This window comes from Mustela nivalis (genome assembly GCF_964662115.1).
Source record: "Mustela nivalis genome assembly, chromosome: 7".
In the NCBI taxonomy this organism is placed as follows: Eukaryota; Metazoa; Chordata; class Mammalia; order Carnivora; family Mustelidae; genus Mustela; species Mustela nivalis.
In genome coordinates this window covers 128269562-128293276 of record NC_139026.1, presented here as the reverse complement: position 1 = coordinate 128293276, position 23715 = coordinate 128269562, and the positions used below count along the sequence as shown (strand labels likewise).

The 23715-nt window shown below is 38.8% G+C and overlaps 1 protein-coding gene across 1 annotated transcript in view; it reads right to left on the bottom strand.

Moving 5' to 3' along the window:
- Positions 1-23715, bottom strand: part of MALRD1 (MAM and LDL receptor class A domain containing 1) — a gene marked incomplete at its 5' end in the record, with an annotated part of 779396 nt that overhangs the window by 346282 nt on the left and 409399 nt on the right. The window contains 2 exons of the mRNA XM_082742491.1: positions 7088-7245; positions 9009-9254. Coding sequence (XP_082598617.1) covers positions 7088-7245; positions 9009-9254 — 404 coding nt within the window. The remainder of the gene's footprint in view (positions 1-7087; positions 7246-9008; positions 9255-23715) is intronic.

The window sequence follows — 23715 nt, the reverse complement described above, 5'->3', positions numbered from 1 at the left end:
CATCTACTTTCTTATAACCTTTAACTTAAGTCCCTCTGAGTTTTGACTGACTCACCATAAATGAAGGGAACAAAATCACAGAGATCACAACTAGTGCCCATGCACTAAATCCTACTCACAAAGTGGTTTGGCCCAAGAAATGAGTTATCATTCTATCCTTCTATGTACCAAAATACTCATTTCATTTAAAAAATTCAGTTATATTTAAAAAAATTATTTCTCTTGGAAAATTTATCATGTGTGTATGTGTGTATATTTTTTACACATATAACTAAAGCAAACTCAAAGGAAAGAAAAATTAATTTCTCAATAAAATATTTTCCCATCTTCTTGTAATTCACCCATCACTTCAAGACACAAACATTACATTTGCTCCAAACATATCACTTTAGTGAAAATTCGTTCTCATGTGACTGTAAGCAAGAAATATAGAAGAAAGATAAAATATACAGAATAAGTAAAATTGTACCATGCTTTACTAATTGCTTCCTAAACAAATAGCATTGCTTTCCTGCTATTTTCCTAAATTCACACCTTTATCTCAGGAGTAGTTTAAGGATCACACATATCTATGTTAAGAACTATTACTCCTTTTGTTTTCCTAAAAAAGAAAATATTCCATGATTTCATCCCATGAAAATGGATCTCACTAAAATAGAATCTGCATTTCATAAAAAAGCAGAACTCGTTAACATCAGTGGAAAAATTCCTGGTAAGAACATAAGGATTCAGAGTCCCAGTCTGTCTCTTGACTGGTTATGTAGCCACAGGATGGGCAGGTTATTTCTATGAGACCCCTTGGCCCACCTTCAGTAAAAAAAGGGCTCACATTCTTTAACTCAGAGGGCTGTGCTAAGAATTACAGGAAATTGTATTAAGAGTTGATGTATCTACTATTGTGGTTGTGATGTGTAATCAATATTGTCCTTTAAAACTACAGCGTCATTAAATGATTGCTCAATGGTTGTGTGCCTTTTGCATCTGATTGCATGTATATATTTCAGAGTTAAGATTACAAATTTTCCAGATCAGACTTTTCATTGAATTAAAATTGACATACATTATTATATTAGTTTCAGGTATATAGCATACTGATTTGATATTTTTATATATTATGAAATGATCACCTGGTGAGGACTAGTTACCATCTGTTTACAAACTTTCTACAATGTTATTGACTGTATTCCCTACGTTGTACATTACATGCCCACGAGTTATTTATTTTATAATTGGAAGTTTGTACCTCTTGATCCCCTCTGCTGATTTCAACTGTCCCTTGACCCCCTCCCTTCTAGCAACCACCAGTTTGTTGTCTGTATCTATGAGTCTTTCTCTTTGGTTTTGTTTCGTTGCTTTTTTAGATTCTACACGTAAGTGAAATCATATGGTACTTGTCTTTCTCTGACTTACTCACTTAGCACAATGCTCTCAAGGTGTATCTGTGTTGTTGCATATGCCACGATTTCATCCCCCCCCTCCTTTTTTATGGCTGAACAACATTCTGTTATATAAATACACCACATCTTCTTTAACATCTATCTCTCAACAGACACTTAGGTTACTGCCCTATCTTGGCTACAGTAAATAATGCTGCCATAAACACAGGCATGCATATATATATTTTTCCAATCACTGTTTTTGCTTTCTTTGTATAAATACCCATAAGTGGAATTGCTGGATCAGATGGTAGCTCTATTTTTAATTTTTTTTTTTTTTAAGAAAACTTCATACTGCTTTCCAGTGGCTACACCAGTTTGCATTCCCACCAACCGCGCACGAGGGCTCCCACATCCTCACCAAGACTTGTTATTTCTTGTGTTTTTGATAAAAGCCATTCTGACAGGTATGAGGTGACAGCTCACTGAGATTTGATAAGGCAGCATATAGAAGAATCTTGCTTTTCATATCCATTGAGCCACACTCTGTCTTTTGATTGTGGACTGGTTCATTTACACTTCAAGTAATCACTGATTAAGTATGGACTTACTGTTATCTTGTTAATTGCTTTCCGGCTATTTTTGTTACTCATCTCTGTTCTTTTCTTGGTTTGTTCCTTTGTGTTTATTTTCTTTACATTTAGATTCCTTTGTCTTTTACTTTTGTGTTCTTAAGTTTTTTATTTGTGGTTACTGTAAGGTTCGCATACAATACATATTTAACAGTCTCCTTTAAGTTGGCAGTAAGTTAATTTTGAGCATATTCCAAAGCTTTATATTTTTACTCCCCTCCTGTGCATTTTATATCTTTGATGACACGTTTTGCATCTTTTTGTGTTATTTATCCCTTAACTAATTATTGCAGTTTTAACTAATTTTACTACTTTTGTCTTTTACCCTTTATACTCACGTTGCAAGGTGTCAATCAGTATCCTGATGACTTGTCTCTTCCAGTTCGGTTTTCAACTTCATGTGTTTTCCTACTAGCATTTGTGCTTTTCTCTTTTTAGATTAGATGACCCCCTTTAACATTCCCTATGCGTATGGTCGGGTTCGGTGGTGATGAACTAATTTAGCTTCTGCTTCTGGGAAAACTCTTAATCTTGTCTTCAATTCTGAATGGTTTGGAAGTCTTCCCTTCAGCACTGTGCATCTATTGTGCAGTGCACGACCTTCTGACCTGTAACCTTCCTGCTGAGAAACCTGCGGGTAACCTTATAATGGTTCCCTTTCATACAGTGTATTGCTTTTCTCTGGCTTTTAATATCTTCTCTTTATTATTAATTCTTACTGTTTTAATTATAATGTGTCTCAGTGTGTTTCTCTTTGGGTTCATCTTTTCTCTTTTTTCAAAAGGTTTATTTATTTGTTTGTTTGTTTGAGAGAGAGAGAGAGAGCATAGGGAGGAACAGGAGGAGAGAATCTTCAAGCAGACTTCCCGCTGAGTGTGGAGCCTGATGTGGGGCTCGATCCCACATCCCATGAGATCACGACCTGAACCCAAACCAAGAGCTTGTCGCTCAACTGACTGAGCCGCCTAGGCATCCCTAGGTTCCCCTTATGTGGAACTCTCTGGGTTTTCTGGACTTGGATATTTGTTTCCTTCCCGGAATTAGGAAAAGTTTTCTGCCATCATTTCTTCGAGAATTTTTCTGGCCCTTCCTCCCCTCCTCCTTCTGGGACTCCTATCATGAAAATGTTATTCTGCTTCATACTGTCCTGGAGGTCCCTTAAGGCATCCTGTCTTTTTGAAAATTATTTTTTGCTTTCATTTTCCTGCTGTGATTGGTGTTTTCCATTGCTCTCTTTCTGGTTCGCTGACTCATGATTCTATTCCATCCGTTCTGCTGTTGAACCCCTACAGTGTTATTTCTCAGTGCCATTTTAACATCTGCTTGGTTATTTTCTTCTATTTTTCTCTCTCTTTGTTGAAATTCTTTCTATGTTCATCTGGTCTTCTCCCGAGATCAGTGGACATCTTTATGGCCAATACTATGAATTCTTTTTTTTTTTTTAAGATTTTATTTATTTATTTGACAGAGATCACAAGTAGGCAGAGAGGCAGCCAGAGGGGGAGAGAGAGAGAGAGAAAAGCAGGCTCCCTGCTGAGCAGAGAGCCCCACGTGGGGCTCGATCCCAGGACCCTGGAATCATGACCTGAGCCGAAGGCAAAGAGAGGCCTTAACCCACTGGCGCCCCTACTATGAATTCTTTATTAAGGGTGTTGCTTATCTCAGTTTCATTAAGGTCCTTCTCTGAGAAGTTCCCTTATTGCTTGGTTTGGAATAAATTTTCTCTCTGCTCATTTTGTTTCTCTTTATTTCTCTCTTTATATTGGGTGAAATGGCCGTCTTGGTCTTGAAAGGATGGTCTTGTGAAGGAGTTGTTGCATGGGATCCAGAAGCACCACCTCCCTTGGCCACCAGAACCAGGCACTCTATGGGCTGCATGACTATGCTGGCTCAGACAGAGCCACAGCTGCTGTGCAGGGAGATCAGGGCTTACTTACATCGCTGACCCATCCCAGTTGTGCACAGGGTGGCTGGGGTCCAGGGCATTCATCTGTCCTGGTTGTGCCTTGTCTGCTGTATGGGGAAGATGAGGTCCTGGTACGTGCCTGGCCTTGCTGCAGCTCCGACAATGTACAGGGTGAGTGGAACATGGGGTGCTTCCCCCAGTCTGGTTATATGACGGGGAGGGCAGACCAAGCCCTCCGTGTGTTAGCGGGAGAAAGGGCACCGAAAATGGCACCCATGTTCCATCACCAGGAAGTTAGCGTGAGTGGCAAAAACAGCATGCACCAGCACCTCCAGCCCTGGATAAAATCCTCACACGTTCCCGCCTCCCTGGCGGTCACTTTGAAATTAGTAAGCAGATCTCCCTTGCTTATGGTCTCGGTACTTTTCAGTCTGTTCCTCTTATGCTGGATCTCAGTGTGAGGGGGTTTGCAGTGAGCCTTCATCGAATGGGGTAGAAGTTCCTTATAGTTCAATGTTTCTCCTGGTCTTCATCCCCTGATTTTATTTTTAAAATCAGATATTTAGCAGGCTCAACTTTCTGGTGCTAGCACTCAAGGTCAGAGTGCCTGACGTGGGGAACAAGTTCTTTACTCCTTGAGGGAGAATTCCAAATTTGGGGGATCCCTCCCATTGTGGGATCACTGCATCTGTGGTAGGGTTCCAGGGACGATGTGTCTCTGCCTGTCCCATCCTTCTCAAAGTCTCTTCTGTCTTTTGTTGTGGAAATGCTAGTCATCTAGTTCTCAGGGGTTTTTGTTTGTTTACAGAGGAAAATTACATATGTAGCTATAAATCTGTTGTATATAAAGGAAGGAGTTGTGTTTAGCTTCCTAAGCTTGAACCACACCCCTGCTTCCCAAAGTAGAATTTATTGTTGTGCATGTTACCCTTAACAGTCATTCCTTCATAAGGACTGTCCCAAAAAGGGATGCCTTGAGCCTGGCCGTGAGCTCAAGGAGGACAACTCTCCTTTCCTGCAGTCCCTTCTCTGAGAGCTCAGAGGGACATAAAGACTAAAACTTCAAGGTCTTCCTCTCACGATTTTATGACCTACCTGTTGAATAGAATACATGTAATTGAACCTTTAGTGAGAAAGAAGATTTCTGGAGCTGTGAGGGACAGTCTAAGAAGGAGTAATCACGGTGGGCTAAAGTGGTCAAGGAAAGTTTTGTGAGAAGCTGAATTTGCCAGATTCTGTTAGCTTTGGTAGGAGGCAAAACAGGGAAACAAGAAGGAGACTGTCCTGAGAACAGACAGGGGAGACTGAGCCAGAGGCAACACATGCATAAATTGAGACCATTTCAAAAGCAAGAGGTAGAGAAAGAAAAGGCAGAATCCCTGCCCCTATTGTGTTTGCCATCTGGCTCGGAAGCTTTCAATTTAATGAGCAGGTTAAAACCCAGCATGGTTCCACACAGAGAGCAGCCTAAGAAGTACTTTGTAATGATGATCAAAAAATACTTACCATATTAATTACCAAAATAAAATGATTGCCCTAAAAATCCTGAATGTAAAATCAATATACAAGATGAAAGATTTCTCTTTTGCAATAAATGTCCCCAAAGGTGGATAAGCATCTTTCCTTTAAGCAAGTGTTACTGTGTTTTTAAAAATATGGTAGGAATCTAGTTCCTTAAAAATGCTGTGAAATGCCCAGAGAAATCGGTCGGAGGAACCACAGGAGTTCAACCTGACTTCACAGGAAGACTTACCTCGAAAGATAGCTTCATTTTACATTACACAGTAATAAAAAGTTTGTTACTGAGATGTAAGATTAAAGGTGAACATGAGGGAAGCAAATCCTAACAGCGAAACCCACAGAGGGGTACAAAGTCCTTCACGTGCGAAATCCTTCCCTGTGTCTGTGTCACCAAGCGTCGCGCTCAGTAATGTATGAGCAAAAGACTCTTGTGAGAACTTCCAGCACTACAGTTAGGCTTCTCTATTTAGATAGAAGCATAATTCACTATGGTATTTGCTGCATGTATCTCATCAGCATTTCTGATGATAGAAGAATCCGAAATTATGAAGTTACCTCAGGTTTTGGATAAAACACGGGCTATGCAGCCATCATCACGTCAGACATGGGAGCTCTGTGGCGCTCTAGTCAGGCATTCTCGGCCGGTGTTAGGCCACGCCAGGCAAGCTCATGCATGAAAAAACAGCAGTGGCCTCAACAGCATGTTTCTAAAGTCAGCTTTCTTGGAATTCTAACCAGATTCTCTAAATAAACACACACACACACACGCACACACACACACGCACACACAAACACTCCTTTTTCCTGCTGTTTTAACTTGCCAAAGAATAGAGGTATATGAACCAAGTCCTATTAATATGAATATATACTTGGCTATTTTGCTCCCTGAACACTGTCACTTTGTTATACTAAATTAAAGCCCTGACAGAAACATCCAATTAATTCTCACTAAGAAAATGCACTATTGTGTCATAATTAATAAGCATTTCAATGTAATCCCACCTTGATCATTCATCTGACCGGTTCAGTCCGTGGCAAGGTATGGTTAGAACCCAAATGTCTAATATTAGTTCCTTCGTGATTGCTCATGCAGGAGTTAAAAATGGATAGTCCCGGGGTGCCTGAGTGGCTCAGTGGGTTAAGCCTCTGCCTTCGGCTTGGGTCATGACCTCAGGGTCCTGGGGATCGAGCCCCGCATCGGGCTCTCTGCTCATCAGGGAGCCTGCTTCCCCCCCTCTCTCTGCCTGCCTCTATGCCTGCTTGTGCTCTCTGTCAAATAAATAAATAAAATCTTAAAAAAAAAAATGGATAGTCACTCTCCCTTAAGATGTACAGAAAATCAATTCTCTTTTACTGGGAAGGAGATGCCAAGATGGCAAGGAAGAACCTGAGTCTTCAACTAAATGTTATCATAAAAGGAATCTCTGGGATTCAGTCATAACCCCAGAGTCTGCTGTTGAGCTCCAAGCTAGTTCCCATGCCCATGTTGCTTATCAAATCCCCCAGAGCATCTGAATCCCAAACAGAAGTGCCCAATGATGAAAGGAAGCATCCTCTGGTCAAGGTAGCTGAACTGTGAAAACTCCCTTCGGCCACAGGCTGCCTGTAAGAACCTTCGCTAAGCTGAGAGGCAGCAGGGACAAGTATCCTACCTTAATGAGGACCTGAATGGAGCCTGTAGCTTTTGTAGATATGAAATACCAGAAACTTAGGGTGCAGGCAGCGCTGGATTCTTGCCACACAGCACTCCTGAGGTGTGCTTCTTCGCCCCGAAGGCCCACCGGAGTGGCCTCCAGGTACAAGAAGTGCCCTAGGAAAGAGGATAGCATTCAGATTACGACAGAAACAACGAGGGGATTATTTTAGCTTTTCCATCTTAGTTAGGGGTTTTAACTATAGTTTATAGGATATGAGCTGCCAAAGGCATTTGCATTTGAAACAGAAAGAAAATCGAATAGCCTTGCTTCTAGCTCATGGACAAAATGATTTCCAACTGTCTGTGCTTTGAGCAAAGTACCTCACAGTATACAGATTAACTGATGTGACAGGATATTTACGTCACTGAGTCAACAACATAGTTACAGATATCATTTAACAGACTCGCTATACCTTCCAGTTCTTGTAAAACAATGCAAAGATATATCTATGAAAAATAAAGGAATTATAATGTACTTCCAAAAATGCAGTCATCTACTGCGAGCAAAAATAAAATGCTGAGAATCTTAATATGTTACATGGAAGACCCTGAGTTTTATATTTATGTATCCAAATATTTGAAACATTTTTTACATGTACAGTGGAGTGTCTGCACAGAGCTCAGACCTTCCTTTCTCTGGTGTGGTCAGTTTGGCTTGGAGGGTTTTGCTATATCATAGGCATGAGGAATTGTTACTCTAAGACACCTTCTTTCCTATTCTGAAGCTTCCAGGAATTCAGGGTCCTTGCTTTATTCTGCTGACATCCTTTGTCCTTTGACCAAGGAGTCTGAGACTAGACCTCATCTACTCACTGCAAAAATGAGGCATTCTAACACGTCTGACAGGTGTGACCTTATAGTTAATCTGCATGTTACCATCTACAGCTTCCAAACCTGCTTTCCCTTCACATGTATCATCTCATTTCTCTAATCCCTGCTTGGGACACAGGGAAAACTGGATTCTCTCCATTTGTGGATGAGAAATTTGAGAATCTGAAAAGCTACAGGGCAGGTGAATGATCCAATGAGTGGCAGAATTCAGGGTTATTAATTATAAAGATGGGTCATTGAGGAAAGGTGGCTGACGGCAGCATACATTATCATCTATCTACAACGATCGGAACAACACTAAACTTTGGTTACTCGCTATGATGTGTTGAATTGTGTCTCCTCGCCCAACCCCACAAAAATGGTGAAGTCCTAATCCCAGTCCCTGTGGAAGTGACCTTATTTGGACCTTTGAAATTAAAATGAAATTATCAGGGGCGCCTGGGTGGCTCAGTGGGTTAAGCCGCTGCCTTCGGCTCAGGTCATGATCTCAGAGTCCTGGGATCGAGTTCCGCATCGGGCTCTCTGCTCAGCGGAGAGCCTGCTTCCCTCTCTCTCTCTCTGCCTGCCTCTCCATCTACTTGTGATTTCTCTCTGTCAAATAAATAAATAAAATCTTTAAAAAAAATGAAATTATCAGGGTAGGCCCTTCAGGGTAATGAAAAGGGTAAATTTGGACACAGAGACAGACATGCATAGAGAGAAGACAATGTAAAGACGTAAGAGAATGCCACCTATAAGTCAAGTCATGTGTGAGACCACCAGAAGCTCGGAGAGAGGCATGGAATAGGCGACTCTCCCTGACAGCCCTCAAAAGGAACCAGTTCTGCTGACACCTTGATTTTGCCCATCTTCGTTCTAGCACTGTGAGAAAATGTCTGTGGTTTACATCTCTGGTACTTTGTGATGGCAGCCTCGGGAGACAAATACACTCGCCAAACGTTGGACTCGCCTGCCCTGGCCCCACACTAGTCTCTCCAGAGCTCTCCAGTCGCTGTCCAGGATGACAACAAGATGAGAACACTGTGACAACGATGAGGAAAACCTACCATTTTTGTTTCCAAGTGTGTGGTCCTCGGAAGGTCGTAGGCTCTGATGAGAGCCAACTCCCAAAGCCCAATCAGAGTTTTCAGCCAGGGAGTTTTGCCAGCCACACCAGCCTTTCTCAAAAGTACAGGAGGTACCACATTCATTTTCATCCGTGTCATCTCCACAGTCATCTACAAAATTGCAGCTTTGCTCTGGTTTATAACATTTGCCATTCTGACATTCCCGATAGCCACGGGGGCAGGAACCTAGAAAACAGAAAATAAACGAAGATGAGCAAACACTACTAACTCATCACTGAGCTTAAAAGCTAGTAAGAGTAGATTTACTTTAACATATAAAGAAACATGGTGTTCTTAGGAGTATGAGTTATCTGACACCAATCTCTCTCTCCTGATCCTGTCCAGTGCTCTGGCCAACAGATCGCTTACTAGGATTATTCAAAATGAAGAAAAAAAAAAATCAAGTATCATCTTATTGATCTAGGAAAGTACCCCAAGTCTCCTTAAATACAGCATTTCCTGCAAGCTAAGTTCAAGGATATAAATTAGATCTGAAAGCCAGTGAGGCTGTCCATTTTTTATCCTGAAACAAAATCTTTAGGATACTAAGAGCATATGTATTATGGTGTATTTGGAAGCACATTCCATTACCACCCATGCATTTCAATATTTATCAGAAACCAAATACAGATATATATATATATAGATAGATAGATAGATAGATAGTACTTCCAAAGAAGCAGGGATATGAATATATAAATAATATTCAACTTTATAACAGATTTTTCTCTAAAAAGCATATATATCTGTCAATTGCTTAGAATTTTAGAAATAATTTCCCTACAAAGAAATATCAACAATAGTTTTATTTTTTGCTGATTTTTCTTTTCCTCCAGAAAGCTTAAAATAAAGAGCAATGTTTCCAAAGACCTGAGTTTGAACCCTGGTATTGATCCTCTTCAGCTATGAGACTTGCATCATCCTATCCTTGATGAGTTTAGTTTCTCTATCTAAAAAAAGAAAAAAGAATAGTACCACCTACAGAAGTTAAGCTAATTAGAGAGACTACTGTTGATATCCCCAGTGCCTAGAACAGAGGTTGGCCATTAGTAGGTGATCAGAAAATACTAGTCAAATACATGAGTGAGTGAAATGCAGTGTTCTGGAAATGGCAAACCAGTTCAGTGTGCAAGCTTAAGATATTATAATTATCCTACTCCAATATTACAATAGGGTGTAACACCAGGGTAACAATATTTTAGTAGAAGAAGTCATTCAAAGATCCAATTTAGGATTATCCACTCCTCAGTTGCTGTGACTCCACAGTTAACAGAAATTTTCTCCCTTTCTGTCTTCCCCATCTGGTATGTAAAGAAACGGATAATGCCTCCCTATTTTATTTCTGTGTGGTAGCTTCAATGGCCTGAGGCTGTCTGGGAGCTGAGGACAGGTGTGGATTGGACCTGTGGGGTGATGCAGGGATTCACTAGACGGTGTTCTGGTTGCTGAAAACTGTGGACAAAATCTCATAAAGAAGCTTTCAGGTCCTGGATCAGTCCCATATTTTAGAAACTAGATGGCTAAGAGGGAAGAAGTGGGAGGACCTGGATGGGATACCATGTAGAAACCACTGGGGAGAAGACTAGTGCTCTGAAGGCTTCAAGCCATTTTGTGTACTAAGCTGTTTCTGGACTGTTTGTTCAAAATTGCCTAATTAAATGCCCTTTACACTTGCAAAGCCTTTGAAAATAAGTTTCAACCATGCATTCTGCCTCTAACAAAACTTTCTTGTCCGGGTTAATTGCTAACATTTTCCTTTCTTGCAGCGTGGGATTAAACTATTTTTATTTCTGCCCAGTTCAGTTTTAGCAGATTGGGGGTAAGACAAAAGGCCTTTAATGTTTCATTCACAGAGCCTGACTCAGAATCATAATATTAAAGCAATTCTAAGCTACACAGAAATGAAGAGCATGTACATTATCCTTCATTTATAGATGAAAAATAAATAATTATAGATGTTAAGCAACTTGATGATTTTTCAAGAGCAGAGATGCAATTTGGACCCAGGTCTATTGTCTTTGGAACTTTTTCTTTCTTTCTTTTTTTTTTAATCTATTGAAAAAAAGAAGAGCAGTGATCCAGGTCAACTACCACCAGACCAGACCACCAAGAAACAAAAATGGTAGTGTTGACTACCAGATGCATTATTTCTCATGGGACTATTGAGAACCTGCGAAATTACTAGATCATTTAATTTTATACAAGTTGGCACTTATATTGATTCTGTCAATTCCAACTTGTTTGGGGAGTAAAAAAAAAAATTGGTTCTTAAGATGCTTTTCTCCAAAGACAAACCATAAGAGACTCTTAATCCCACAAAGCAAACTGAGGGTTGCCGAGGGTAGGAGAGTAGGGAGAGGGTGGTGGGGTTATGGACACTGGGGAAGGTATGTGCTATGGTGAGTGCTGTGAAGTGGGTAAACCTGGCGATTCACAGACCTGTACCCCTAGGGCTAATAACACATTATGTGTTAATAAAAAATTTTTTAAAAATTTAAAAATTAAATTGTATCTCTAAGGAGATCACTTAGTACCAATAAAAAGAGAAGTGAATTAAAAAAAAAAAGATGCTTTTCTCCAAAGAGACTGCATCAAAATTAAATTTAATTCTTTTAAAACAAACAAGAAAGTAATTTGAACATGTTTCTAAAAGGAAACACATCACAGATCCCAATATATTATACAACAGATATAGCCAATATTTTAGAATCATAATTTTTTAAAATTTCTAAAACATATGTAGCTACATAATTCAAAAAAATAACAATTTCAATACATTAGATTATTTCGAACAGAACGCATTAATAAAAACAATTTCACATTAATAAAAACAATTTCATTGCTATCATGTGTTCCTACCCTAAAAACATTTTGCCAAATATCAAGGAAAATTATAAACGTTGATAGTGTTATTTACCTATTTCCAAATTATTTCCCATGTCTGTTGTTTTGTCCAAAGAAACCAGCTACTAAGGGGGAGGGTATATACATTTAAGTGATTCTGATATTAAAGCTTTTATGAATTATCACTTTGATTTTTAGTAAAAAATGTATTATTCAAATTGGACAGAGACCTTCTTGGTGGGCCGTTTATTTTTGCAAAAAGGAAATGATGAAAGTGAAAACCTCCAATGCAAATAAATCTTGGAGACATCTGAAGCTTAACTTACTGGAATGAAAACTGATTCTTTGCCTCCAAATTCTTCCAGGGAATAGCCTTCCTCAACTGTGTTTATGGCAACTCCATAACCCCAGTTACTCGGAGGAAAAACAAATCTTAGAAGGAGCTCAGTGTGGCAGGGGCTAGCTCCACGTTTTGATGTCTGACTGGATTGCTGACAGTGCTTCCTCTGTGTTCCATCCACATCCAGAAACCCAGCGCGATAGCCCAGGTGCTCCCCTTACTGGCAGGCAGTTCAAACCATGTATGTCCTTACCTGTGCACGGAAATTCTCACCCCAGTCCCACCATCCACCAGAAAACTCCGAATCAATTTCCTTTCCTTGTTCCCTAAAACTGCTTTTGGACATGCCTTGGAACTACCCTGTTGTCCCAGAAGGCCTCATGATGTGAGTAATGGACATTTTCAACCCTTTGAGTGTACAATCAATATTGTCAGTTTTAGCATCCAAAACAAATTTTGGCTGAAGGTGAGCCAATCCTCAGTTCCAAGGTGGGCACAATTGTGTGTGTGTGTATAAAACTTTTTATTTCATAACATATATAATTTTTCATTGTTACTATTTTGGTCTAAGAGACTATCATTTTATGTGATTTTATTATAATGCTTTCCTTTCTGATTTCTGTGCCTTACCCTTGACCCCTTATGGTCCATTAAACAAAATAAAACCATGTGGTATTTTAACATAATTGAATGTCACTCCTCTATTTCAAATTCTATTTATATTTAAATATTATTCCCCATTACAAGGAGCCAGATCTCTGAGAAAATAGTCTGTTTGGAACTAAGAACAAAGAATTTCAAGATGAACCTAGTTTTTTTTTTGTTTTGTTTTTTGGTACCAGAAAATAATAAAGTGCTCAAAAAATTATAGCATTATGATGAAAGGCTTAAGGAGGCAGCTTTTAGAGAAATTTACTGGCCAAATCAGAGACAACTTGAGTATCAAAATAAGTAATATGAAGACTTTTGCTCCCAGTATATACACAGCAGGAAACAGTAATAAGCCATGAAATTATCCTTTAGCAATAAACAACTAGAAACGTAGGCAAAGTATATACAAGTGTTTATAGACACTGAACATCAGGAAATATAGGTTTGTGATCTTTTAGAGAAATGAAAAAAGGCATACCCTATGATCACCCCTAGATTTCTGTATGGAGGCACTTTCTGAACTCCAATAGGATCAGCCCAGCATTAAACGGAGTCACACGCTGTAGAGGAGATAGTATGGGACAGCTGGAATTTTCATGGCTGGGTGGTGGAGGAAAGAGTGCTGTACAGAGAAGGAGACCCAGAGATATGCCTAAGTCTTGGTTTAAATTCTAGTTTTAATATTTGTAGGATAAAAATCCAAAAATAGAGACTGAGAACAACTTCTAAGAGAATAATAACTACGAGTTATATGCTGAAAAATTGCCATTACAGAGGGCCACATACCTTTGAGTTTCTATCAGCCAGAATGTGGAGTCCTTGGTGAAAATACAGAGCATTCCGTAGGAACTCCAGAGTTACAATTTAGTAGGGGCCAAAGTAACTCTAGAAGGAAGTAGAATCTAGACCATGGATTGGATTGGCAATCTATCATTTTAGGACCAAATCTGGCCTACCACCTGTTTAAGTAAATAATGTTTTACTGGGACTTAGCCATGCCCACTTGTTTACACATTATCTATGGTTACTTTCACACTGAAATGGCAGTTAAGTAGTTGCATTCAAGACCATATGGCCTGCAAAGCTGAACATACTCACTCACTGAACATATTCTTTTAATCTCAACTTGTTTTTACACTAGATTACTTTAAAAACGAAAGTTTCCTGAGTTCAAGAAAAAAAACACAGAGGAAATTTTGCAAAGAGGCAAGTGATAAGGAAATACAAACTTTGAGTCATAAAATAAATAAGTCACAGGGATGGAAAGTGCCGCATAGGGAATATAATCAGCAATACTGTAATAACTTTATATGGTGACTACAGCTATTGTGGCGAGCATTTTGCAACATATGTAATGGTTAAATCACTGTTGTCACCCCACAATAATGTAATATTATATGTTTAACTATACTTCAATAAATTAATATCAAAATTTTTATATTAATCAAAAATTAATATAAAAATATTTTTATATAATCAAAAATTAGTATCAAAAAGTTGCAGACTTCTATCTTAAATCTCTCTTTTAAAAAACTTAAACTTCATAAGGACTAGACAGAACAGTTAGCAACTTCAGCGCCTCTAGAACAAAGTTCAATGCTTTTTGAAGGAATATATCAAGCTTTAACACTTAGCAACAGGAATTCACAATTCCAGCATCAAGTTAAAAATTACTAGTATGTGGGCACTTGGGTAGCTCAGTCGGATGATCCTGGGGTCCTGGGATCGAGCCCCACGTCAGACTAATGGGAGTCTGCTTCTCTCTCTCCTTCTGCCTCTCCCCCAGCTTGTGCTCTCTCTCTTAAATAAATAAATAAAATCTTAAAAAAAAGAAAAAAAAAGAACAACATTAGGGCTTTGGGTAGATTATATTGGGGAGGGTCTAAAGAAAGTAGAATTTTGATCCAGATTGGTTGCTTTCAGGAAGGAGAAATAATTACATGATTGTCTATCTTACTGATTCTTACCTAACCAAGGGATGACTAGAATAGGCTAAAGTCAGAATGGGTTGGAAACACTCCTATGAGTCAAGATATGGAGAAGTCTGGTCCTTTATTTTTTGGCCAAGCTAATGGTCGTGTTTGGCCTGTGTTCAGTCACGATTACAAAGTGATCTTGTTTTTATCTTGATCCATGGTTCCGGAGTGGCTTTGTCAGATGTTGACACTGTGAAATTGTTGATGTCCAACAAGAGAACCACCAGCTCAGAGCAACATCAAAGCCTAAATGATATAGTACCAGGCCAGGTCCCAGATGTCATGGACTACTTTTCTTTTTCTCACTTTGTAGTTTTATTTATGTGGCAAGAGAGTTCCGATGAGCAGCCAACCCTGTTAAGGGATGTAAGAATAGAAAACAAAACCCTTATGGTTCTTGGGTTTTATGTAGTAAATTAAAAAAATAAAAAAGGTAGACCAGTTGCTTTGGGAGACCCTGAAACATTCTGAATGTGCTTCATATTTGTTATTTTTTTTAAGCCTCTTGATCTCTCCCCTTAGTAATCTAAAGCCAAGACTTGAAAATGTGAAGGTGTTGTGGCATCCACTTTACTGTTTAGCACAAAAGAAATACCATACTATAGATAACAGAAGCCTGAAGGAATAGACAAAAAAAACAGGTAGAGGGATTGTGGTTTGTGTTAAAAAAGCAAGGAAAACATGGAAAGGAGTCTAGGAGGAACAGAAGTGCCTAAGCTTTGAGAAGAAGGCCTATCATGGTTCCAAAGTGGCTAACTACTGCAGTCTGTCAGAGACTCTTGTTCAAAAACCAGCAGCTTCTCTGATTTTAGGCTTCTTGGGCCGTGGGCTCAGCCCTCGACTAAGAACAACGTGCACATTGGCTCAAATACTGTTCCAGCAGCTTCCTTCGTCTACATTCCCATCAAATGTTCAAAATGTGTGAAGAGCACTTCCTAGAGCCATGCTCAGCATGACAAAAATTTACACTAAATTGCCACTCATGTTCATTCAAAAAGATATTTCCAGAAAGAACAGTTTATTCCTCAGTTTTTTAATTACCCAGTTTTAATACTTAACCATTAGGAAATACTATGCTAACATTACATGCTAATATTCGAACGGTTCTAATCCTTTGCTGGAAAAGCACTCAAACAAGAAATCCAAAGCTACTTTTTAAAAATAAATATTCCTTCATGATTCTGATGTGGAGGAAATTGCTGACATCTTGGTGGTGAACAAATTGTATACCTTGAGTTTCTAGTTTCTAGAGACTCATTTAAATGAGAGACTCATTTAAATTAAATGATAATTTAAAATTATCATTTTCTGAAGTTTCAAATTCATCTATCAGGAATAACATGAAGACAGTCCAAGGAATTATTTCTGCTGTCAGGAAATGTAAAATACAGTAATATTTTATTGTTTTCCAATGTACTTGTTAGAGGCTATGAATATTTAGGGAGAATTGGTTCTAAGATATCACAAATGAAGCCACTACCATGAGACAGAGAGCTAGAGCTAGAAGTATGATGTAGGGATAAATCTCCAGATCAAAATCACTTCAGGAAAATATTATTTTACACTTTTATGCAGTCAAATTTGTCATTCTTTCCTTTAATGGTTTTTGACAATGCAATATTAAAAATCTTCCATATTTTTTCTTTTTTTAAGGACTTTATTTATTTATTTGACAGAGAGATCACAAGCAGGCACAGCAGCAGGCAGAGAGAGGGGTGCAAGCAGGCTCCCCACTGAGAAAGGAGCCCAATGTGGGGCTTAATCCTAGGACCCTGAGATCATGATCTGAGTTGAAGGCAGAGGCTCAATCCACTGAGCCACCCAGGTGCCCTGCCATATTTTTTTCTAGTACTATATGATTGCTGTGTAATTTCATTTTTTAAAAAATATTTAAATATTTTAAACCTTTGACATTTACTTTGGCATACATCTCAGGACCCTGAGATCATGACCTGAGCCGAAGGCTTCGGCTTAACCCACTGAGCCATCCAGGTGCCCCACATACAGAATAAAAGAATATTCTTAAAGTGAGAAAGAGGAACACACACATGCACAACATACACACATGCTGATGTGTGTGTGTGTTAAGATTTATTTATTCATTCTGGAGGGAGAGAGAGGATAAGCAGGGGCAAAGGGAGACAGAGAGAGAAATTTATTCATATACTGCACTGAGCACGGAGCCCAATGTACGGCTCGATCCCACGACCCTGAGACCACAACCCAAGCAGAAACCAAGAACTGGACACTTAACAGCCTGTGCCATCCAGATGCTCTCGTGCTGGTATGTTTAGTGAATGTCTTTGGAAAGAGACATAAGAAATTAGCAGTACCTCTGGAAATAGAAAACAAAGAAGTCAGAAGAAAATATTTTTCTTTAATCCAGCTCAATTTTGATGATACTGTGTATATTGAAATAAATGTTTGCTTTATTTAAAAATAACATGCCAGGACATCTACCTAGGATAAAGAAAAGATTCAAGTCGTAATTCTAGTTGGGGAATCCAATATAGCTAACACTCCTCTAATGAGTATTAACCTGAACCAAGGGACAAGAATGTTGACAGTTTTCTGGACATCATGGTTTCTGGCAAATGGAAGACTGAACTCCCTTTATTCCAGGTGGCTGTGGACAAAATGCTGAAGTTAAGGAAGAACCAAGTTCCAGTTTGGACAAGAAGATATACAGAATGAAATGCTCTATGAAATATAGAAAGATCTATATTACATTTATATAGTGGAGTATGAACTACAGAAGGCAGAATAAATAGGGAAGGAAGGTAGTGGGAAAAGAATTCAAAAGAAATCCCGTAGTCATCATTGATGCCTGCTCCTCCTTCATTTCCTGGATTCAACCAACCACTAACACTGTCCCATTTTATTTTCTCAATTTTTCTTGAACCACCCACGTCTCCAGGGACATTCGGGTCTCTCCCTAATGAAACAGCATCCTAACTGATGCTCTGCATCCACGTGAGTGCCCCTGAAATTCGTGTCGTACACTGTGAAAACAGCAATGTTTCCAACACGCAAACTGGACCACTACACTGCTTGAACGTCCTTAAATGGCTTCCTATCAGAGTTAAGGTCAAGACCAACAATGTTACTGGACTAATGACACAGGTTCAACTCAAGGTCCATGTGCTGTTCATCTTTCCAACCTCATCTCATGGTCCCTCCTCAAGCCTCCACCATAAAAATCTACTAGCCTTCTTGCACCCCTCCATCCACAGATATTTTACATTTGCTGGCCACCTGCCTCTAGAAAACTCTCTTTGAAAACCTTGCACATTTCAGCTCAATTTCCACTTTCTTGCTAAACAGTCTTGATTGGTCAAGACCATCCACCACGGTCTTTCACCAATCCAGGCAGCCCTTTTCACAAAACTTTAATAATATCCATTGTACTTGTCCACATGGTTCTGTGCATAATGACTCTTTCTCCCCTGCTAGTCCACACCGCCCATGGGGAAGAGAAACTACCATGTACTCAGAAAATGCTCCCTGTGCATTTTTCCAGGTGAACAAAGAAACGAGTGAATGAACAAGTGAAGGAATGAACTGAAGAGAACAGGAGGAGAGGCACACATCCATGAACAAGTGAGAGCCTTCCAGGAAATGGTTTACTGGAAGATGAGCTGGCCTTTTGGTTTCTGGATAAAAATGACAGGGAGAGAGCAGTGCTTGGATTGCTGAACTTTGAGATGCCAAGACTGAACGTATTAGAGAAGGAGAGTCAATCACCTCTGACCTATTTACTGTGATGAAAATGACAAACATTTCTGAGTTTCTTTCTTCTGTTTTAGATAGTAACGGCGGTTACTGAATTTGTTCAAAATATACATTTCTAACACTTTCCGCAAAGATTTCCTTATTCTATGTATAGACAGAATTCTACAGTCACAGTCCCAGCTTAATACTAGCTGTGTATAACGTGATCTATAACAAAGCAATTTCCATTTGTAAACCTTGCCAAGGTGGTGAAAACAAATTCTGTGTAATGAAACTAAGGCAATTATCTCATTCAAAGGGGAAAATAAAAGAAAACAAGTCATCTAAGCTAAATTCTATTAATAGGAAGCAAAACAAACCCAAAGTGTTTGTATGGCTGAACACCACTCCAGTTATGCTTCAAATTAACTGGCATAAATTAGGTTTGAATTTGTTTCAATGTATATAGTTTTTACTTTGTATACATCATTCATAATGAATAGAGTACAAAAGTCTTTTGTAACAGCATTCATATATGGGCTCTCTTTCCTTAAAACAGGTGTGTATCATCAAACTAGGGTAAAATTGTTCTCCAGTATGTGTGTGTGTGTGTGTGTGTGTGTGTGTGCGCGTGTGTGTGCGCGCGCATATGTAGGCACATGTGCATGTCTGTATACACACACATCACATGTGTGTGTTGCAAAATTCACATGTCACATATAACTGTGTATATTTTGTGCATGCATGTTGTGAAAGCATTATATCTATGAATTTGCATATGTATGAAAGGTGTAGTTAAAAATGACTGCAGAGCAATGTACAAGTGGATGATAAAATTAGTCATGATGGTAACAACTAGTTAGTCATCACCTCCCACATGCTGTGCTTTGTGCTGGGTACTTGATGAATATTATCTCTAATTCTCATATGAAAAATGTTAATTACTTCTATTTTCTTTTTTCTTTTTCTTAAGTTTCTATTTAAATTCCAGTTAGTTAACATATAGTGTAGTATTAGTTTCAGGAGCAGAACTTAGCGATTCATCAGTTGCCTGTAACACAGGGCTTACCACGACAGGTGCCTCCTTAATGCCCACCTCCCATTTAGTGCATCCCTGACACCATGCTTCTGGTAACCAGCAGTTTGTTCTTTCTAGTGAAGAGTCTGTTTCTTGGTTTGCGTGTCCCTCTCTTTTTTTTTTCTCCCTTGCTTGTCTGTTTCTTAAATTCCACATATGAGTGAAATCATATGGTATTTGTCTTTCGCTGACTTATTTAACTTATTAGCAAAATACTCTCTGGCTTCATCCATGTCATTGCAAATGTAAGATTTCATTCTTTTTAACAGCTGAATAATATTCCATTATATATATATGCCACTTCTTCTTTATCTGTTCTTCAGCTGATGGACCTTTGGGCTATTTCCACAATTTTATTTATCTCTATTTTCAACTGTGGCAATAAAGGATAAGAAAGCTAAAGTGCAATTCCCAAAGATTACATCTAATATGTATCTGACTTAAAATTTCCTAACTTTATTAAAATTTATCAAGCATGTGCAAAGTAAAATAATAACATTAATAATAGCTTATAATTTAATTATCAAGTGTTTACTCCTGCTTGGGCCTGTGGTATGTGCTTGCAGTACATTATGTCATATAATTCTTAAAATCACCCTGTGAGAATGGAAGAAGATATCTGCATACGACATATCAGATAAATGGCTAGTGTCCAAAATCTATAAAGAACTTAGCAAACTCAACACCCAAAGAACAAATAATCCAATCAAGAAATGGGCAGAGGACATGAACAGACATTTCTGCAAAGAAGACATCCAGATGGCCAACAGACACATGAAAAAGTGCTCCACATTACTTGGCATCAGGGAAATACAAACCAAAACCACAATGATATACCACCTCACACCAGTCAGAATGGCTAAAATTAACAAGTCAGGAAATGACAGATGCTGGCAAGGATGTGGAGAAAGGGGAACCCTCCTACACTGTTGGTGAGAATGCAAGCTGGTGCAACCACTCTGGCCAACAGCATGGAGGTTCCTCAAAAAGTTGAAAATAGAGCTACCCTATGACCCAGCAATTGTTCTACTGGGTATTTACCCTAAAGATACAAATGTAGTGATCTGAAGGGGCACGTGCACCAGAATGTTTATAGCAGCAATGTCCACAATAGCCAAACTATGGAAAGAACCTAGATGTCCATCAACAGATGAATGGATCAAGAAGAGGTGGCATATATACACAATGGAATACTATGCAGCCATCAAAAGAAATGAAATCTTGCCATTTGCGACAACATGGATGGAACTAGAGGGTTTCATGCTTAGTGAAATAAGTCAGTCGGAGAAAGACAACTAACATGATCTCCCTGATATGAGGAAGTGGAGATGCCACATGGGGGGTTTGGAGGGTAGGAAAAGAATAAATGAAACAAGATTGGATTGGGATGGAGACAAACCATAAGTGACTCTTAATCTCACAAAACAAACCAAGGATTGCTGGGGGGAGGGGGGTCGAGCGAGGGGGGTGGGGTTTTGGACATTGGGGAGGTATGTGCTATGGTGAGTGCTGTAAAGTGTGTAAACCCGGTGATTCCCAGACCTGTACCCCTGGGGATAAAAATACATTATATGTTTATAGAAAAATTAAAAGAAATTAAATTTAAAAAACATCACCCTGTGACCCTGTGAGAGTGGTACATTGAACATCTACCATGGCACTGTGTTAGGACGGCACAATTTGTCTCACTTTATCAACCATATAATCTGATTAACCTACTCCAAACCAATATGTTCCAGGGAAGGGCTAACAGTCCTAGTCTCGTATGTGTTTGAGATGTGAACTCACACACCATGCCCCCGTTTTTGTTGTTGCACCCACCCATGACTCTTAAAATAATAATGGATGAATATGATTGTTCCACTCCTTCACACGGTAAGGAGAAGGGACAGAATACCTGAAGCCCCTTGTTTATCACTGAATGGGTAACATCGATCTTGAACATGGAAACCCTGAGAGCACCCCATTCAGGTTTTATGGGGAATCTTCCAACGAAGTGTGAGGACAAACGGATCAAAGAGTCAACATGGTTAGAATGACCCAAAAATTTCATTTGGCCAACTCCAGCCTCGTGTATCAAGAGCAAACCGTTTTGTCTCTTAGTTTAAAGCATGATAAGTGGATCTACATGTCAAATAATGGATAAGCACAATTTCAGAGATTACCAAAGATACATTTTAGTATTTTAATATTTTATGTCTTTTCAGTAAGAACCGAAGTAGCCAAACATGTAAATTAATTATATCGGCTTGTATAAAGATGGACTAGTACAATGAATCTAGATAAAATCATCCTGCAGTTAAAATAACTGGGCCATGAGATCACTCTGAAAATATTACAATACGGAGGCATAAAGAATTATAAAAATCAGTATCTGTAAGGTAAAGTCACATTATTTGCTTAGGAGAAACATAGCATTCCCTGAAACTATGCTGTAAAAAAATTTCTCCCATGGATCTTCAATATTGTAAAAGTGCTTGTCATAAATAAATAAATAAATAAATAAATAAATAAATATTAAGTTAAGGGAATTAAATTTTTGATAAGACCAAAAGTATCACAAGAGTTTGCACATCATTACTTCACTTACTCCTTTATACAACAGAGAAGTAACAATATTCTCCTTTGTGCCAGGCACACTGCTCTGGCACAGGGAGTACAGTGTTGAAGATGATAGTGTTGGTCCCCATGGTGTTTCTCCTCCCAGGAGGAGAAAGATAATGCTGGAATACACATACAAGGGAGTGAGAGTAAAGTGTGTGTGGGCGGCCGAGGCAGTGGTCTTTTGCAGGCATCTCCAAAGATATAACACTGAACCTAAATAACCTAAAAGAACCTAAAGAACCTAAATAAAATGTAACCTAAAGAACCTAAATAAGATGTAGAGCATAAAGCCATGCAAGGTAGGTCAAGGGAATCCCAAGTTACGTTTGAGTAATGGTGGAGGGTCATCGCAAAGCCCATATGGCTAGATCCTAGTGAGCGTGGTTCTAAATTACAGGAGTACAGATACAGAGGAACAGCAGGCAGGCTCCATGGCCATTGTGAAGGCTTTGGCTTTACTCTGAGATGGGGAGCTACTGGCAGTTTTTGCCCAGAATCATGGGATAATTAATAACATTAAAAAACTCTAAAAAAATTATCTTTGGCTAGTATATGGAACATGGACAATAGAGAAGCATGAATGCGTATAAGGAAACCAATTGTAAGTCTATTCCATTAACCCTGTGAGGCAATGCAGTAGGTTCACACTAGCAATATTAAGAGTATTAAATAGGCAGTGCCTGGAACACAGTGAGCACTTAACAAATGTGAGCTCCCATTATTTCTGTTAGAGTACAGGCTGGATAGTATAAAGGGGATGAATTTTGAAGATGTTTTTAAGACAAAGCCCACAGAAATTTCTAAAAGACTGAAGATAGATAATCAGAGTGAGAGAGCTCAAGAATGGCTTTGAAGTTTTGGCATAAAACACTGGGTGAATGACGTAAACTTTTACTCAAGTGGGAGTTGGGGAGGGATAGCGGGGAGAAATCTGAGGCAGAATAAAGTTCTATTCTAATATTATTTGTAAAAAAGAGAAATTAGAACCATATTGGAAATTATTTTTATAGAATATTAACATGTATTATTTTGTATTACTCTCATCTCATTCCCTAGGGAGATGTAGAGACCAGGATCCTTTTCTAAAGATGAGAAAACTGAATTTGCAGGAAACGTAAATGGCTTCAAAGTCTATAAATCAGCCAAGATATATTATCAAAGCTAATCATGCCTTGGCACATATTGACTGTACTACCACATTCAGCCGTTATCTCTGGAGAAGGATAATGCTGAATTTTCCCTGAAGTTTGTGGATGAGTAACCATAACTAGCTATCCAGCTATCTATCTAACCAATGTATTTCTATACTAGGGACTAGGCATAAATACACAAAATAGGTTGAGAAATGAACTGAAGGGTAGAGACAATGAAGCAATTAAGGTAATCAAAGGTACCTTCCTTATGAGGTTTTAAAATATATAACATTTTTGTAAAAAACAAATA